This window comes from Nematolebias whitei, chromosome 3, assembly GCF_014905685.2.
Source record: "Nematolebias whitei isolate Nwh7 chromosome 3, NemWhi1, whole genome shotgun sequence".
NCBI lineage: Eukaryota > Metazoa > Chordata > Actinopteri > Cyprinodontiformes > Rivulidae > Nematolebias > Nematolebias whitei.
In genome coordinates, this window is record NC_056500.1 from 40,592,959 (window position 1) to 40,606,535 (window position 13,577).

The 13,577-nt window shown below is 42.6% G+C and overlaps 1 protein-coding gene across 1 annotated transcript in view; it reads right to left on the minus strand.

The window, feature by feature from the left end:
• Positions 1 to 13,577, minus strand: part of LOC119408126 (gamma-aminobutyric acid receptor subunit alpha-5) — a 65,046-nt gene that overhangs the window by 21,051 nt on the left and 30,418 nt on the right. The window contains exon 6 of the mRNA XM_037674966.1: positions 778 to 921. Within this exon, the coding sequence (XP_037530894.1) occupies positions 778 to 921 (144 nt within the window). The remainder of the gene's footprint in view (positions 1 to 777; positions 922 to 13,577) is intronic.

A 13,577-nucleotide genomic window follows, 5' to 3' on the forward strand; every position in this document is an offset into this window, starting at 1 on the left:
TTCTGGGTAATACCAGATGGCTAGGCCTCAGACTGACGAAGCCTCTTCGATGAGGGGCGAAACGTTTCTTTTTAACAAAAAAACGAAGTCCAGATGACATGATTCAACCTTTTTTGTTGTTATCTAGATTATAGTTTTTCTAAGACACAAAAGTGCATTTTTGTGTAGACTTTGTCATCATAAAGTAAAAATAAAACAAACTGTCTGATTTTAAAAGCAGTGGCGGTAGAAAAACATTTATCCGTTCATTCATTTTCTGATGATTATCAGTGGTCATGTCGTGAAGGGCGACATGTTTAAGTGGGAGCAATGCACCTCGATCCTTAAAGCTAATTTTTGAATCAATGTTGAATATAACTTGTGCGTACAACTTGTTTTTATTGAACTAGTTTGTGTAGTATGTGTGATATTATGTGTTGTGATAAATGGGTAAACTAAACTTTGAAGAGAAACAAAAACCTGCCAGCTTGGCTGAATATGATAAAAAAAAAAAAAAGGTTTGTAGATTTTTTCTTTAAATGGTTGTGCTGTCATTATTATTCTCCACCAGCAAGTGTTTGTCTATGTACATATTTATTTTTACTTTCCAGTTACCTGCAGATCTCAATAAATTTGAAATACACTTTTTTTCCCTTCAACTATAACATGTTAGTCGTTCCTGTTTTACTTGGTTCTTTATTAACTTATCTTTATTGCACAACAACCCTTCGGTGTTCGAGATGAATTGGTCATCTGCTGTGAAAGTGGCGAAGTCTAATCTGAGTCGCTTCCCTGTACCTCGACTGGTGAAGATGTTCTCTGTTCCTGCTGTCTGGCCGATCAGATGGTACTGATTGAGTCGCGAGCCTTCTTCTGCCACCACCACTGACTTGGCTGCTCCCTGAGTCCACTCGTACACCACTTCTGAGACAGGATAGGCATCTAGAAAAACGAGAATTTAAGTAAAATAAAAACCTCTTATAAGACGTCTTTATAAAAGCTACTTTTGTCTTCTTTTCATCTGACTGCTGAACTTGGGTTTTGATATCAGTGCATAGATTTTTGCAGCTGCATTCATCTTTATTAAGAAAGAAATCAGATAACATTTTCACAACTTCCAACAAGGAAAATATTACAAGATTCAAATATTAACTGCATCCCATATAGTAAAAAGACAAGAAAGAACATGAATGGATGAAAATGAACACACAGCAATTTCTGATTAAACCAAACAGGTACCATGAAGGCATCCAAGCTGGTTCTGCGGCACAAATAAAATGCTCCACATAAACAGTACCTGATGTGCAGGATAGACGTCAGTAACAAGGGCCAACCAATGGAAAATCAATGTTTGTACTGTATGTAGGACTCGTCCATTAAGACTGTGTGTAATGTCGAAGAGTGTGATCAAAATAGTAATGTATATAACATTAAACCATCCCTTTCGTTAGAGAAAACTATGCTTTTTAGTTTTTATATTGCTTAAATGTATAGCAAAGATTAAGCTATAGTGGCCAAGGCTACAATAGAATGGCTTTAATGCAAAATAGTGTTGTAAAAAGCTACAGACATGAAAATTTGAACTAAATTTGGTTAAGATGACAAAATCTACTTTGGAAGGTGATCTTGAACTAGCTGTTGTTAGCTCATTAATATGGTTAACCCACTTCCAAAGTGGATTTCATATTCTTTAAACAATTACAGTGATTTGTGTGAATGGTGTTTTAAAAACCTAAACTCCACTGTCAGTTTTGCATTACACAATTACTAAAAAACGGTGTAATGTGAAAATGATGCTTTAAAGGTTTACTAAAGAGTGTTAGCATGAACCGCCGTTAAATTTTGAAAACTGGAGTTAATTGAAGATGGCAGCAAACCTCTGTGGTCCTGAACAAACCATTCATTAGCTCATCAGTTCAGTCAGACCAAAGCTCTACTTCTCCAAACCGAGATTTTTCAAAGAGCGATCTACAGCAGGTAAGATAATAATTGTTCATAACTCTTCACAGAGCCACACTTTACTTATTCACTAGCTTTAGTTGCAGCAAATTTGACCCCAAAATATTGTAGATATAAGTGATGCACAAACAGTTTAAAGTGTAAAATACAATCTGCCAAATCATCCCTCATCTATTTGTTCTGGGTCAGTAGTTGTGTGTATAGCTGTCATTTCTAACCCGAACCCAAAACCTGGCCCGGACTGACCCAGATTAGGGCCAGGCTGGGCCGTTATAATGTGATTAACGTGCGGGCCGGGCTGGACTTGGGCTTTGATGCAGTTTTACTAATCATACAGCACAAATAAAACTAAATGCACAATATAAAATTGTGTTAATCTACTTGTTGAGGAGAAGGCAGGTCAGTCCGACCGGCCAGTTTAAAGAGGTTGTAAAAAGTTGCGTTTAGCTCAGATGAACACGTGTCACTGGCCGCGCACGTCTGCTGACTAGCTGGTTGAAATGGACTTGCGATCTGTCCAGGGTGGACCTCACCTTCTGCACAGTGACTGCTGGACATGGGCACCAGCAACCCCCGCTACCCGAAAAGGAAGAAGCGGGTAAAGATAATGGATGGATGGACAGATGGATGGATGAATCAGCTGATCACCGGCTGCACGTGTCTCGCACCTGCTCTTCTCTGCGGCGGAGGAAGTAGCAGAATCTACAAAAGCCGACGCAAGCAGCGCGTTCTTTTAAAATAGCCTTGTTCTATAATTTTCCAAAATAACTTTGCTCTAAAAATATTTTTGTTCATCTGTATAATAGCCTATCTTTAGAGTTTATTTTTTAGGTTATTTGTTTTGTATGTTAATATCCATTTGGTGACTTGTTAATAAACATAAATTTTATATCTTACTTTCTTTACATTTTTAAAACTATCATGTCAAACTGATTTGCTTACAAAAAAACATAAAAGCTTAATTAAAAAAAAAAAAAAAGTTTTTTTGTTTGTTTGCTTGTTTTTTCAGGTTCGGCCCTCTAATTGGGTCCAGGTAGGGCTTGGGGGGAAAAAACCTACGGGCTCAGTCCGGTCTGGGCCAGATTTATTAGGCTCGAATGCAACTCTAGTTGTATGTCAAACATTATGAAAATCATCCAGCTCTGAATGTGTGACTCCTTTCAGTGAGATTCAGCCTTTATCTGGTTTGGACTTTAGGACTCACTCAATAAATATGAACAATATAATATATGAACATATAATAATAATAATGATGTCATCACATTGTCATCACTGTATATTTCCACACAATGGCGAAATTAGTCTCTGCATTTAATCCATCCACCACCAGGTGGTGCAGTGGGCAGCTATTGAGGGCGCTTGGGGGGCATTTTGGGGATAAGGTGCAATGCCCAGAGACACCACGAGGTATGCAGTGACCGGGGATCGAACCTGGGACTTTCGGGTCCCAAGCAGGCTGCCCTGCCTCTACACCATCTCGGCCCCTGTAGTGAACATATATAATATATAATAACAATATGCTGTATATGAACATGAAGGCCTCTACCCCGTTTAATGATGGATGGTTTCGTTTCACAAAGATGACCTCCTTTCCTCTCTCAAGCCACCGTTCCTCTCTATCAAGGATGTGAACATCTTCATCCCTGATATATAGAGTTTATACTAAAAGAGAATCACATGATGTGTCCTTAACCAGATTTAAACTTAATTAAACACAACTCTGACATTTTGAAACAGTAGCACCTCATCTAACAATTCAGTCAGTTTCTCTGGACGGATTCTTCTCCTTGAAATGTTTCATCTTTTATCCAAAATACTTCTTCAGTCTGAGGAGCTGCAACAAACTCAGTCTTATAAATAGAGCCTTCTCATAGTGGATCAACCAGTTTGCTGCTGACAGACAAGCTGCTCACATGATCAAGGAGGACCATCAGCCTAACGACCGATGGTTAACACAATGATGACCACTTGCTATTCACAGGGGGCTGAGTGATACTAACAATAACAGCATTGTAAGAGGTGGACAGTTGAACACGAAGGCCTCCACCCCTGTTTAATGATGGATGGTTGCTTTTCACAAGATGGCCTCCTTCACTCCTCTCTCAAACCGTCGTTCTTCTCTATCAAGGTTGTGAACATCTTCATCCCTGAAAGAGTGACCGCTGGCCTGGAGATGAGTGTAGACCACAGAGTCCTGGCCTGATGATGTTGATCTTCTGTGCTGGGCCATCCTTTTGGCCCAGGGGAAACTAAACAGCCACTGGATGTAAGACTGATCACAGCCCTCCTGACACTGAACAACATGCACAATATTACTCTGTTTGCGCTGGGGGACTGGATCTTTGGGATGAACCAGTCTTTAATGTATTTTGGGGTTTAAAAACCACTGAGATGTCATATTTAGAAAATAAATGTCTCAGTTTCTCTGAAATTCCTGCAACATATGGAATGACCACTGGTTTGGGTCTGGGTTCCTCCTTTTCACCTGATGGCTGGTTAGGGTTAGGACAATAGTGTTAGGTTATGGGACACACATCAGAGGCAATGAGGGGTTGAGGGTCTTACCAGGGAAATCTCAGCATGTGACTGCTGGTGGGATTGAACCCCCAGCTCTCCCATTGGAGGAGGACTGCTCTAACCACTCAGCCACGTTCACCTGTCTTAAGGAAATTATTCTTTTTCCAAAGAAAATGTCAGTAACTTTCAAAGTCATTGCAAAGACATGAGGTTGTTTGTGTGGCTTTTTACAGTAAAGAAAGATTATCTGATGGCAGTCAAGACTCTTGTCTTTACAGTATGAAGCTCAACTGACCTAAGTTAAAAATTTGGTTTAACACGCTGTGCAATTTGCTGGGAAAATATCAGATTTGTTCGGTTCAGAATTTTATTTTGAAGGAGACCTCAATTCACTGCAGAATCAACCCATTTCTTTTTCACCTTCCAGCTGTCCCCAGAAAAAAGGACAGTTTGTCATAAACAAAATTAAAAAGGGTTTATTACTATTAAATAATAACATTTTTGCTAAATGACTGTAATGCAGTAAAGAAATTAAAACTGAGTTGCACATGAACCCCTCCACTGTTAGTGCATGCTTAGTATTAAATTTTCTCTGTGAGCTTGTAATGTTACTTTCATTTAGTAAAAGATGATAAATAACAGGTTATGTGAGTGCAATTATGTAAGGGTAACGCTTGTGTTTTTTTTTAGCTACAGGTGTTCTGATATATTTAAGCCTCTGTTGAGCAGATAAACTCACAGGAGGTCACTATTTTACCACCCTGCTGAGATTAAATCACACAATCATGTATTTCCCCTCAGAGTGGTTTACTGCCTCCTCAAAACATGCTCATAAATGATACAGACTTGAAAATGTAGCTATTTTACTTGCTGTGCACGTTCTGTTCACAGGATACTTATCAAAGCATCAAAAAATATTAAACAACAATAAATAAATATACCAGCGGCATGTCGATGTCCCAGTTGCTGAGGGATTAAAACAGCCACTGTTTGTAGTTTTCAAGATAAATGGCCTGGAAGTGAACATCAAGTGGGTAGGAGTTACACTGTGTCACACTCTGCCACAAACCACTCCAGCGAAAGCTGTAGATCACGACCTGATGAAGCCAATAGGACTGCATCATCTGCAAAAAACAGAGAAGCAATCCTAAGGCCACCAAAACGGATCCCCTCAACACCTTGGCTGCGCCTAGAAATTCTGTCCATAAAAGTTATGAACAGAATCGGTGACAAAGGGCAACTTTGGCGGAGTCCAACTCTCACTGGGAACGAGCCCGACTTACTGCCGGCAATGCGGACCAAGCTCTGACACTGGTCATACAGGGACCTAACAGCCCGTATCAAAGAGCCTGGTACCCCATTCTCCCGGAATACCCACTACAGGGCTCCCCAAGGGACACAATCAAACACATTCTCAAAGTCCACAAAGCACATGTAGACTGGTTGGGCAAACTCCCACACACCCTCCAAGACCCTGTTGAGGGTGTAGAGCTGGTCCAGTGTTCCAGGACCAGGACGAAAACCACACTGCTCCTCCTGAATCCGAGGCTCGACTATCCGACGGACCCTCCTCTTCAGAACTCCCGGATAGACCTTACCAGGGAGGCTTAAGAGAGCGATCCCCATGTAGTTGGAGCACACTCTACAGTCCCCCTTTTTGAATAGGGTGTCCACCACCTCAGTCTGCCAACCCAGGGGAACTTCTCCCAATGTCCACGCAATATTGCAGAGTTGTGTAAGCCAACACAACCCCACAACATCCACCAGAGCTTTAAGGAACTCTGGGCAAATCTCATCCACCCCTGGGGCCCTGCCACTGAGGAGCTTTTTAACCACCTCAGTGACCTAAGCACCAGAGATTGGAGAGCCCGACCCAAAGTCCCCTGGCTATGCTTCCTCAGTGGAAGACGTGCCGGTGGGATTGAGGAGGTCTTCAAAGTATTTTGCCCACTGACCCACGACATCCTGGCCAGCAGCAAACCACCTCCACTATAGATAGTGTTGGTGGCGTACTGCTTTCCCCCACGAGATGCTGGATGGTGGATCAGAATCACATCCAAACCATATGGAAGTCATTCTCGATGGCCTTTCCGAACTCCTCCCATGCCCGAGTTTTTGGCTCAGCAACCACCCGAGCCGCATGCCGCTTGGACTGCCGGTACCCATCAGCTGCTTCCGGGGTCCCATAGGCCAAAAAGGCCCGATAGGACTCCTTCTTCAGCCTGACAACATCACTCACTGCCGCTGCGACAGGCACCGACAACCTTGCGGCCACAGCTCTGATAAGCCGCCTCGCCAATAGAGGCGTGGAACATGGCCCACTCGGGCTTAATGTCCCCCACTTCCCCCGGAATGTGTTCAAAGCTCTGAAGAGGTGGGAGTTAAAGCTCCGTCTCACAGGAGACTCTGCCAGATGTTTCCAGCAGATCCTCACGAAATGTTTGGGTCTGCCAGGTCTGACCGAGATCTTTCCCCACCATCGGAGCTAACTCACCACCAGGTACTGGTCAGTGGACAGCTCCGCCCCTCTCTTCACCCGAGTGTCGAAGACATGCGGCCCCAGATCAGGTGAGACGACAGCAAAGTCAATCATCGAATTGCGACCTAGGGTGTCCTGGTGCCAAGAGCACATATGGACACCCTTATGCCTGAACATGGTGTTCGTTATGGATAATCCATGACAGGCACAGAAGTCCAGTAACAGAACACCACTCGATTTCAGATCAGGTGAGCCGTTCCTCCCAACCACACCCCTCCAGGTCTCACTGTCATTTCCCACGTGAGCATTGAAGTCCCCCATCAGAACAAAGGAGTCCCCAGGAGGCACACTCTCCAGTATCCCCTCCAAGGACTCCAAAAAGGGTGGGTTATCTGAGCTGCTGTTTGGCGCATAAGAACAAACAACAGTCAGAACCCATCCCCCCACACGTAGGCAGAGGGAAGCTATCCTCTCGTTCACCGGGGTGAACTCCAACGTACAGGCACCAAGATGGGGGGCACCAAGTATGCCCAATCCTGCTTGGTGCCTCTCACCAGGGGCAACTCCAGAGTGCAATAGTGCCCAACCCCTCTCAAGGAAACCGGTTCCAGAGCCAGAGCCATGCTTAGAGGTGAGTCCGACTATTTCTAGCCGGAACCCCTCAACCTCACACACCTGCTCAGGCTCCTTCCCTACCAGAGAGGTGACATTCCATGTCCCAATAGCCAGCTTGTGTAGCTGAGGATCAGACCACCAGGGTCCCGTCCCTCGGCCACCACCCATCCCACATTGCACCCGACCCCTTTGGCCCCTCCCACAGGTGGTGAGCCCATGGGAAGGGGGACCCGCGTCTCCTCTTTAGGCTGTGGATGGATGGATGGATGGAAGAAGGCAGCCATCTTGGATTTTGATGTGGCAACCCAAATTTTAAATGAATCCTACTTACACCTAAATGTAGCCACACACCAAAATGGAAGTCCGTTCCTCTCTTATTGTTTTCTGTTATCATGCTCACAACATCTGCGAACTGACAGATGGACGGACTGACTCATTGGAAGGACAGCCTGACGGAGGGTAGTTCCACTTGCTTCCCCGCTTTGTGAAGGGGGATAATTAAGTTCCATTTCTTGAATATCAGGTCAGGTCTGATCATCATCTGCAAAGGATCATGGAATATGTTAGCATTAAAATTTTGTTAAGAATGACTCTCAGCTACTACCAGATCAATATCTGTAAAACGTACTGTGATATAGCCATTTGTGTTTGTTAAGGTAGATTAGCTTTGACAGCCATCTTAAACTAGGTTCTGACTCCAAAGTTTAATCAGATGTAGATGTACACCCAATTACTATGCTTCAATACAATGTGTCCAGGTGTTCATGAGGTATTTTGCTTAGAGACAGACAAAGACAGACACAAATACACAGACTCAGGTTATGACATGGTCACTCATTATTTATGGTGGTGGGGTAAAATGACAAAAGAAAAACTGTGAAATTGCTTGTAAATCATTCACACATTTAAGATCCGTTTTTCGTCCGTGCATTTCTCGGCATCTAACTTGTTCTGCAAATTTTGTGCCATGTCAACAATTCATATACAGTATAAGAATGTTCAGCTCATTCATGACATTCCTGCTCTAACTTTTAGTATTTGGGTTAATTTTACTTTTTGAAAGATGTTAACATTTTTGGCCATTCATTTTATTTGATTAAATAAAGCTCTTTCCACATCCTTCTTTGTGCTGTTCACAGCCTTTTACTTTTCATTTCAGCTTTTGTTCTGGTTTGGCTTTTTTAGTCTCTTTGTGCTAATTTCAGTTTCCTTTCAGCTTTTTTGCTGCTTTTTACAGGTATTTTCAGATCTTTTATAGTTGCTTATTTGTTAATTTTTCAGCATTGTTCTGCAAATTTCAGTTTTTTATGATTCTTTAAGGTGTTTTCTGCTGAATTCAGCTACATTTTAGTTTTTTTTTTCCCCTGTTAATTATAGCCCTTTTTCTGCTTTTATTGTTGCTGTTTTCTGCCATTTGTGCCTTTTTAAAAATAATTTCAATTTTTAATGCCCCTTTTCTGTTACTTTTCTAATGAGATCAGCTTTTTGGATATTTTTCAGTTAATTTCAGCTTTATGTGCTCTTTCTTTATTTTCCTGTTTTCATCAAATGCCAGCTGTTCAAATTCAACTTGCCTTAACAGTTTCTCGACTAAACATTTTCAGCGTGTTTTAAGCTTCTTCAGCAGCTTTCTGCATGAATCATTCAGCAATACGCAATTACGTTGCATTTTCACAATTACTGCAATTTCTCTGGTTTACTCTTAAAGTTCTCATACAGTGTGAACATATGGTTTATATATGATTTTGTAATGAGGCGGTGTCGACAAAAGGAAAGGTGATTAAATGCATTGGCAAAATGGTTTTCCTGCATATTTAGAATACAACAGCAAGTTTTTACCCAACCACCTGTCCACATTGTACAGTTTTTTAATATTTGAGTTTACCTCATACTGAACTTCATCTTTTATATCTTTCCTTTGGAGAGATTAATTGTTGAGCTGTTACATAATGTATCTTCAATCTTCCTAACAAACACCTGTGACTTGTAGGCTCTCTGGATTGTTTGGAAGTGAAAAGGGGGAGCAGAAATAGACAAAATGTAACGTTTGGTCTTGTTTACTGATGATCACATGCGTTGTAGCTGAGTCAAAGATGGCCATTTGATCCACACACTGCTTGGTTCAGCTCAAACTCAACTGAAGTGAAGTCTTGTAACCCCACAGCTGCTGGATTAGTTCAGCACTGCGGAACAACTGTGAGAAACACACACACGCACACACACACATTCAATGTGTCGTGTGTTCAGGATGTGTGGAGCTTTCACTGAGCAAAGGAGTTCTGCTTTTTGCAGAGTTTGCTTGTTTCCCGTATGAACATCAGAACAAATATTTGTGCTGCAACATCAGCAGAAAAAGGCAGCTGCAAACAGAACCTCTCTTTAATCAGCTCGGTTTCATACCGAGTGGTACCGAGTCTGTCATGACCCACCTTCTCTAAAGAGTGATTTGAGTTCTACCTCTGGTTCGCAGTGTGTGAGTTTTGGCACAAAAGTCTTTGCTGATATAAAATAAAAATAGTTTTATATTTAAAGGCCTTGCATTCCTTATTTCATCTGCTGCCAGTTTTGCTTGAGTTTATAAATAAAATGAGGATCTTATGTTGAGAAATGACAGCGTTGTGGCTGTTTTGGGCAAATACTACGACCAAAACATTCAGAGTATTGCCCCTTTTCCATTAGTAATGGTACGGCCCGACTCAGCCAGGTTCCTAGGGTTTTCCATTAGTAACGGTACGTAGAACCTGTCCCTGTTGACTTTGTGGTTCTGACCAGGCTGAGTAGGTATGGAAAAGAGACGTCAGAATACTGTCTGTCACTGATTGGTCGGGGGCGGAGTCACTGGATCTGCCAGAAACTTTTCAAAACATTGATCTGCCATTTGCAATTTCTCGGACCGGAGCAGCGTCTGGACCTATTTTAAAAACTTTAAAAACAATATTGACAACACCTTGGTCTAATGCTGACGTGCTGGCGTTTTTTGTGCTTGGTGACCCTCGCCCGGAACATGTTCAAAGTTCTCCCGGAGGTGGGAGTTAAAGCTCCGTCTCACAGGAGACTCTGCCAGACGTTTCCAGCAAACCCTCACAATACGTTTGGGCCTGCCAGGTCTGACCGACATCCTCCCCCACCATCGGAGCCAACTCACCACCAGGTAGTGGTCAGTGGACAGCTCTGCCCCTCTCTCTTCACCCAAGTGTCCAAGACATGCGGCCGCAGATCAGATAAGGCGACAACAAAATCAATCATCGAATTGCGACCTGGGGTGTCCTGGTGCTAAGAGAACATATGGACACCCTTATGCTTGAACATGATGTTCGTTATGGACAATGGATGATGAGCACAGAAGTCCAATAACAGAACACCACTCGGGTTCAGATCAGGGGGTCATTCCTCCCAACCACACCCCTCCAGGTCTCACTGTCATTGCCCACGTGAGCATTGAAGTCCCCCAGCAGAACAAGGGAATCCCCAGGAGGCACACTCTCCAGTATCCCCTCCAATGACTCCAAAAAGGGTGGGTAATCTGAATTGCCATTTGGCACATAAGCACAAACGATAGTCAGAACCCATCCCCCCACACATAGGTGGAGGGAGGCTACTGTCTCATTCACCGGGGTGAACCCCAACGTACAGGCACCAAGATGGGGGGCAACAAGTATGCCGACTCTTGCTCGGTGCCTCTCACCAGGGGCAACTCCAGAGTGGAAGAGTGTCAAACCCCTCTCAAGGAAACTGGTTCCAGAGCCAGAGCCATGCGCAGAGGTGAGTCCGACTATTTCTAGCGGGAACCTCTCAACCTCACACACCAGCTCAGGCTCCTTCCCCACCAGAGAGGTGACATTTCACGTTCCAATAGCCAGCTTGTGTAGCCGAGGATCAGACCACCAAGATCCCTGCCCTCGGCCACCACCCATCCCACATTGCACCCGACCCCTTTGGCCCCTCCCACAGGTGGTGAGCCCATGGGAAGGGGTACCCACGTCTCTTCCTATTATATTTCATATTTATTATTATAATTCCGATTGGTCCAAAGCAATAACACAAGATGTAGGAGTTTTTAAAGCTATGGATCTACATCCATTTTCTGTTGTTGATGCACCAACTTTAAAGTTATTGAACTCAGCTACGACATCCCATCACGTCAACACTTCAGCCAAAAAGTTGTACCAGCACTTTATGAAAAAGCTCAAACTGATTGTCAACAAGCCCTGGAGCACAGATTTAAAACCCTGCCCTGATGATGATGAGCTAGAGATTCAACCACCTCATAACAAATGATGACCGTTCAAGAAGAGGTACTGTTATTATATTATTATCACGTGTTACCCTGAACGTTTGTTTATAGGGTGGGATATAGTTTATTCATTTTCAAAAATTAAACGGAGTTTGGAAAACATGTAAAAAGCCAGGGACCGACCCCATCAGCTGATCACAAATTATAAACAGGAAGTAGCTACCACATGTTCATCTCTACAAAAGTAACTGCAGGTAAATCCTCCATTTTCTGTCATAATTACATTGTATGTTTAATGGTTAAATTAATGGTTAATGCTTAATTCAGGTTATGTTTATTTGTCATATGCAGGTTAACACAAGGTTAACAGTGCAATAAAATAGTCAGGATGAGAAGAACTGATTTGACTCACTAAAACGAAGAAACAAACAAGAAATACTAAAGCATTCAATAAGGGTACAAAATAAAGTACCAAAAAGTGAAAAAGTAAATACAATATTTACAAGGTCCTAAAGAAAAAAATAGTAAATAACATGGTAGAATATAATGGTGCAAGTAGGGTTAATTTGTATGAATAAGTATTTCAAGGTAGTAATATAAGCTTAAATTCACATGATGTATACTGCATATAACTAACATAAACTACACAGGTTGTGTGACAGATTATTGCACAGGTAGTGAGTAACATGGAGATGAATTATGATGGTAAGGTAGATACATACATAATACAGCCATATAATGCATTAGCAATAAAATATTAGGTGTCACAAGCTAATAATAATCATATTTGTTGTCACAGATATGGCTTGGTGCAAAGTTATTGCCAGTTGTTCAGTTTTATTTATTGAGAGTTCAGTAATCTGACAGCTTGTGGATAACTGTCATTGAGTCTGTGAGTCTTTTCGTGTGCGATGGCAGACTGCTGTATCGTCTTCCTGAGAGTAGTAAATGGAAGAATCCTTGTGCTTGGTGGGTGTGGTCCTTAATGATGCGGCATGCTTTATGTAGACATCAGCTGTGGTAGATGTTCTGGATGGTGTGGAGACTGCTACCAGCGATGTCCTCTGATGTTTGCACCACCCTCTGTAGAGCTTTCCGGCTCTGACTGGTGCAGTTCCCATACCACCCTGTGATGCAGCCTGTCACCAGGCTCTCAATGGTTCACCTATAAAAGTTGGTGAGGATGCTGGTGTTCATACCAAACTTTACATTTCCTCGTAGGTGAAGCAATCTTACCGTTCATGTAAAATATTTGATAATGTTCTTATAGAAACAATTCCTGAATGTTGTTCATACTGTGCTAATGTTATATGTTTGTCTCTTGACCCTACAACTGGCTAGGATGCATGAGAGAAGCGGAGTGTGCTCTATTCACACAAGGAGAGCTGTTGGTCAGGCTACTTCTTGTTGTGCCATTAACTCTAAAATAGTTATTGAATCAAGTGTTACTTATGTAGGCAAAACTAAATGTTAAACAGCCTGTTAAACTACACCAGAATGCAGGAAATGGCATCTACTTTATTCAAAATTTTCTGGGGGAGGACCCCCAGACCCCCCCACCAGTGACGCCAATGGTCTCCACATTGTTCAAGCCAAGAGCCATTGTCAGCACTGGTGCCTAAAAGCACCCCTAAAGGGCAGATTCTAGAATCACCCCTGATGTAAGCTTAAAATTATATGATTTTAATAGTAATAGGTCATGATCTAAAGTGGGCCACTCTGAGGCTGAAACTCCAGGGCTGAAAATGAGTCCCACTCTGGCCCTGCATGGAGGGGTCTGAAATATTCAACTTA